Below are 6,000 nucleotides of genomic sequence, written 5' to 3'. Positions count from 1 at the left end.
ATTAGTAATAAGTCTTTAATTTTTTTAAGCTTCTATGAGAACCGAGACATTCTTCACACACACTGTCTGCATGCTGTCACTAGTCTTGGAGTTGTGTCAGGCTTTTGAAACTGCAGCGTGCTCGCGGTGCTGGCAGCTGAAGTCCTCTAAACTGTCACAGTGTCTCAGCACAAAGCTGTGATGCTATCACAGTTGTTCAAAAGAAACTAACTGAAGCTTTTCTGACAGCACATGCTCACACAGGCTGGACTCCTGTCAAAGCAGAATGGAAGATTTTTATGTAAGATCTTCAGACTTTGAATATAACAAGATGCTTGTCTCCATATTGAGTTGAGCTAGTAGGTGAGAGCCTTTCACATGGAAAGAAACATTTCTCATGACCAAATCCATTTGTTTGAAAACAGGTCAAGCTATAAAACAAATGTATATTGATAAATAGGAATTGAAAAGTTGAATTCTTTCAATATTTCAATTCAAAATTTAAAACTCATATATTATAAGTATTATACACATTCATTTGTGGTAGTTTCAATGATTATCCTCCATAGCCAATAAAACCCCCAAATTAGAATATTACATAACATCAAAAATTATTTTAGTACAATGGCTGTTGAATTGTGTCCTTTATCTCAGATGAAATGTGTTGATCTTCAAATAAACTTGTTTATTTGAAGATCAAATATGATGAACTTAAAGTGTTGCTTGCGTCTTTCCTTTACTAGATCTTTAACATATCTCCTTGTGCCTTGGATATATGGTACGACTTCAACAACTATTTGGGAGTTGTTGAAGTCGTATCAGTAACTTTTCTGGACCTTAACAACTTTAACAAACAGCAATAAATGGCTGAAACTGATCACTTTTAAGTCTTAACTCCACATAGCACACCACTTCTACTTTTTGAATTAAATTAGTGCAAGTAATTAGCCTTACAATTATATGTTTTATTTAATAAATTAACATATTGACCACCACAAAGCTGACATGAAAGCAGCTAGAAAGATGTGGAATTTAAAAAAAAAATAAAGAAAAAAACCCCCATTATATAACAAATTAACTGTCTGATTTAGGTAAAATATGTGTAACCAAGGCACTGATCAAGTACCCCAGACAGCAGAACCTGTCAAGTTGTTAATGTGAAGCTGTTTGATAGTTGATTCCACTTCAGTTATTTGTCTGGATTGGTGGTGCGTTCTCCCTTGACTTGTCTAGGGTTGAAGAGGTTATTAGGGAGGGCTTAAGCAAAGGTGAGCAAGAAGATAAGAGAAGCAGGTGAAGCCTCTACCTTCAGGGACATTCCAGTGTTAATGCTTAACACTAAACAGAGAAGCTTCGCCTCAGATATGACTTTATACTTGTACCGGTCCCTTCAAAATGTCTCAGCTTGACTTTAGAGCTAGTCAAAAAAAATTGTTGAATTTTTAAGAACTTAGCACTTGCCAGTTTCTCATGAATGAAAACTAAAAAAATACAAGTTTTATTATAGTTGATATTAATTTATCTGATTTCTCTTGCTACCACTCAGTCTGCGTATGGTTGGTTGAACAATCCCTTGTGGCAACAGTGCCCCCAAAAGCGCCTGCTCTCTGCGAGACTCGCCACCAAAACAGTTTTACCCAACTGGTTAAGAGAGGACTGGTCACTCTTTTGAGTTTTAAAGTGGTACATGCTTTTGTTTAAATTGTATATTCTTACTTAGTCATACCTATGTATGCATGCTGGGTGCAATGTTTCTGTAAAATTAGTCGTTTCTTTCTGTTTTAAAGGTTATTAAGACTTCATCTGCTTAATCCAGTCAACATTTCTAGAGAAGCGTCAAACTTTAACATTTGTGGTTTGATTCATCATGATAAAAAAATGGGGAACCTCCAGACATACAAAACCTGCAGCAGAACAGACAGCCTATCCAGGGACCCAGTGGATCAACTAAACCAAAGAACGGGACTGACAGATGACAGAACCCTCACTGTCACAGGGACGTAAGGCACTTGTTTTAGTTTTATGGTAGTTCTGGTACTAAAAGCTTTGAATACCCCCCCAACCCCCCCAAAAAACATCAACTATATATCAATGTTTTCAGAAAATAGAACCAACAAAACTATGCACACAAACTTTGTGCTAATGCAGAATCTTTTAATACTAAGTACAATACAGAAAGTCAGTAGTAAACAAAAAAGACCATGTGTTTGTCTGTGCCCTTTCTTTCATGTCAGGCAGGACGAAGTGAGATAATAATGCATGATGCTGATTAGAAGACAGAAAAATCCTTCTATTCTCCAGAAAAAGAGACTCTGGTAATTTTCAGTCAAGGACGGTGCAGGATTTCATTCAGAAAGCTTTTAAAGTGCAGAGGATTTTTTTTTAGGGAAGTCAGTGCACCAACAAGTCAGTGAGTCCTTTTAAGCTTCCTTAGGCATGATACAGCTCCACACTCTGAGGAATGGAATCAGTGAAAATCTACATTCAGTCAAGATGTGCTGACAATTTTACAGACATCTTTAAATCCTCCGTCTCAAAAGAGCCTCCAATTAACAACTGATCAAATCAGAGGGAGATGAAGCGCCAAGAATTGGAAGTTTGACGTGAAAAAAAAAAAAAAAAAAAAAAAATGTGAAAAAAACAAAGCGATTTAACATGAACCAGAGGAAAAATGAAGGCCACGCCACCTCAGGAATCCAATACAAAAAGCATCAAATAAAAGCTGTGAATCTTCCTGCCAGGAAAAAAAAAAAAAAAAAAAAAAGCAGCGGGAAGCAATGTCCACATTTGCTAATGTGTATGTGATCTTAGGGTGAACCTTTGGTCCTTTTCACTTGGTCTCAGTGAGCTTTGCAAGACTGGCTTGGCGGAAGGCCCCTCTGTCCCTCATCTCCAACACGCAGTCTCTCACCATCTCTGCAAACATGGACGGCCAGAGCTTGTGTAAAGCCTCACCCTTCAGATTGGTATCTGACGCCCTTTTGACCAACTCCTGGAGGTATTGTTCTATCATGGCGGCGCGCTCCGATGACTCCACAGTGCCCTCCTGGGAGGAAGTAAGCATATTCACAGAGTGAAACATTGTGTAGATTAATTACACTGCTGGAAGTTGCCTGAGGCACTTTGTGGATACCAAAGGAAGACCTTAACAGAAATTACTTAAATGATTAATTGATGAGTAAAAGCAAGCGTGATTACATTTTTTAAACCCAATTAGTGGCACAGTTTTAGTAGAATAGAATATAATGTTTTTTAATGTTTTTCACTGTACATCTGTACAAAGAGAATAAAGCTAGCTCCAAAACAGTAATAGTATCATGAAGAAAATAATATCACAATGAATCAACTGTCATCTAAAGGAAGTATCTCTAATGAGGGCAATAAACTACTGCAAATCAATGGATTTATTTGGCATTTCTAAATACATTTTGCTATATCTGACAATTTAAATAAATATAATAAAGAAAAAAATAACTATAACATGTCTTAATGCATGACTAAATATGGAAATAATTCATTTAATTATTTCATAACCCTGTCATGAATTGGCTTTCTGTCAGCGTTCCCACCAAAGTCAGTAGGCGGAGCTAAAGGTGCTATGTACAAAATGATTGGTCTGCAGTAAGGTTGCTGTGCAGGTTAACCAATCAGGTATCCAGCTCCATCTGGCAAGCCACATGACATTATAAATTTAATAATGGATTGTAGCACATAAAACATGAAGTAATTAAACACAAAACTAGTCTAATACTATGTATAAAACATTTATTTTGTGATTGCCATTGATAGAAAGGGCAATACAAATATTTTCTTGAGGTAGTAACAAGTTCCTAATTGTATTTTTGATTCATTGTGATATTGTATGTTTTCTTCATGATCTCAGGTTAAAACTGGGCCATAAATTTGCACAATTCTTAGTTTACCACAGACTGATGTAAAAGATGTAATCACTCTTCTCTTTGCTCATCACTAGATCATGTAAGTCATTCCACTAAGTGCCTCAGGCAGTTCCCAAATCCTTTAAAGTTCTTATGCACACAAAATATAATTGGGACAAGCTAAAATAAAGGAAACCTAATACACGCATTGTGGTTTCATATTTAAGCAGTTCCAAAAGCTTCAGAAGATATATGTGTAGCTGACCTGGAGCTGACCTGGATAGAATAAAGAATAGCAAGAAGAGTTCAGAGTGAACTCATATGTTACTCCACTTGATCCCCCCAAGCGAGCTAAAGAATGTGCAGAGAACCCAAAAACAGTCTTTAAATGTTTTGGATTTGATGTTGTTGTTGACACTGCATGCCATGTCATCTGATATGTAGCCTGTGGCAATACTTGTAGAGGTAGATCACTGGAATAGCACCAAAAGTACATCTTCAGATTTCAAATCGGATTCTAACCACATTTTGCCATCAAGGTAATAAACGAGAGACATACATGCAGCGTAAAGTCTTTGAAATTTGAGCTTAACAGGTTGTAAATTAATGCTAAGGTTGTTCTGAAGACAGGCAGGCATGTGGAAGCTACTAGCATAAAAACAGACCAAGGTTGTAAGCCATTTAAAACCTGAACAATTTTTTCATGATATAATTTCTTCAGTTAGAAAGTCCTTTGGCTTACAGAGAACTATTACAGGATATGTAATGTGATATCTGTCTAAGATAAAGGATTTTTTTCTTTCAATAATGGCAGATTTATGAGCTGATATTTAATGTTATTTAACCTCATTCTACACTATGCAGATATTCTGTATGACCTGACAAAAATTAACTCGCATGCCAAATAATTTAAGTGCCTCTAATAGCAGGACAAACCAGCTTTTAATAACTGTTTGACCACTTTGGTATTCGTATACATTTAGCTTAAAACTAGTCACAATGTTGCAGAATACTTACTGTGTGTATGGAAAAAAAAAACTCTGTCCAGATTTTACACCTTTCATCCTAATAAACAATCACTATACAAAGCGGCACACCCTATGACTGAATGTTTCACAAAATGTGCAGTGTTTCTTCACACTTAGTCCTCTTCAATTATGCTTTTAAAGATGTCAACATATTTGGCAAGACACAAGCAATGGGAGCTACACTAGAAATCACAGTTCAGTAGCAAAAAAGAAGTGCTTCAACACTTCTGTGATGGCAAGTATCCATGCGGAGAAATCTCTCAGATCAGTGTGACATCTTCCATATTAGTAGCTTTTAGAAGGAGATTCCTGTCTGGCAGTCAGTGTCTGGCATTTAGTACACCTCAAGTGAAGAGGGATTGGTCTAGCAGACAAATGTCTAGATCTGCTTTTCACACCAGTGAGCTTTTGTAACACCTTTGTTAATAAAGCAGAACAAACCTCAGGGCTCTCTGCATTACAGTCTCTGCTTGGATAGTTAAAGAGTGCTCTGCTCAGGCCTTCGCCCAGGAGCTTCCCATTATCCCGAAGCTCCTCTGGACTCAGCCCTGCCCGCCGACCACGCCCCTCCAACAAGAACTGCAGCTGCCTTTTCCTACAAAGTGGAGACAGAAAAGCAGAACAAGTGAGTCACAGTAAAGAAACGACCAGACACAGAAAAACAGTGGCAACAAGAGAACAAAACAAATTAGATAGCAACTTTCTCCTTTAACTCTGTAAAAAGGATTTTTAAGAAGAAAGAAAAAGAAATAGTTGAAAAAAACCCCACCAAGGATAAACACATTTTTTTGAGAATCAAATACACACATTGAAATGAAAATGCACATGCATTTAAACAAATATCATAGTTTGTATGAAATAAACTACATTAAATGTTTCTATCAGTATAAAATCCTGTGTGATAAAGCTTTGTACCAACATGTTCAGTGGTGCCAGGATGCTTATATTTTACAAAGCAGGCTGGAGGCTAACATTCCACTTTAAATGACAGAGGGTGTGAAAGCATGTGGAAGTGTATCTGTGTCGACTGAAACCCATCAGTGTGTAGAAATCAGTTTCATACAAACCAGCAGGCTCAAATCACAGCAATGCAAATTGCTTTAAATAATAAACAC

At 36.9% G+C, this 6,000-nt stretch overlaps 1 protein-coding gene across 3 annotated transcripts in view; it reads right to left on the bottom strand.

Annotated features, from left to right (window-relative positions):
* Window positions 1-2,728: 2,728 nt before the first annotated feature.
* The window catches only part of LOC103138049 (leucine-rich repeat-containing protein 49), a 32,245-nt gene continuing 28,973 nt past the window's right edge, over window positions 2,729-6,000 (bottom strand). For all 3 annotated transcript variants that reach the window (XM_007552118.2, XM_007552117.2, XM_016671559.1), the window contains 2 exons: window positions 5,327-5,480; window positions 2,729-3,025 (listed from right to left, as the gene is read on the bottom strand). In XM_007552118.2, coding sequence (XP_007552180.1) covers window positions 2,810-3,025; window positions 5,327-5,480 — 370 coding nt within the window. In that variant the 3' untranslated portion in view covers window positions 2,729-2,809. The remainder of the gene's footprint in view (window positions 3,026-5,326; window positions 5,481-6,000) is intronic.

Source organism: Poecilia formosa, unplaced genomic scaffold, assembly GCF_000485575.1.
Source record: "Poecilia formosa unplaced genomic scaffold, Poecilia_formosa-5.1.2 Scaffold46, whole genome shotgun sequence".
Classification (NCBI taxonomy): domain Eukaryota; kingdom Metazoa; phylum Chordata; class Actinopteri; order Cyprinodontiformes; family Poeciliidae; genus Poecilia; species Poecilia formosa.
Note: the sequence above shows the minus strand (reverse complement) of the source record. Positions and strands in the feature narration are given on the sequence as shown.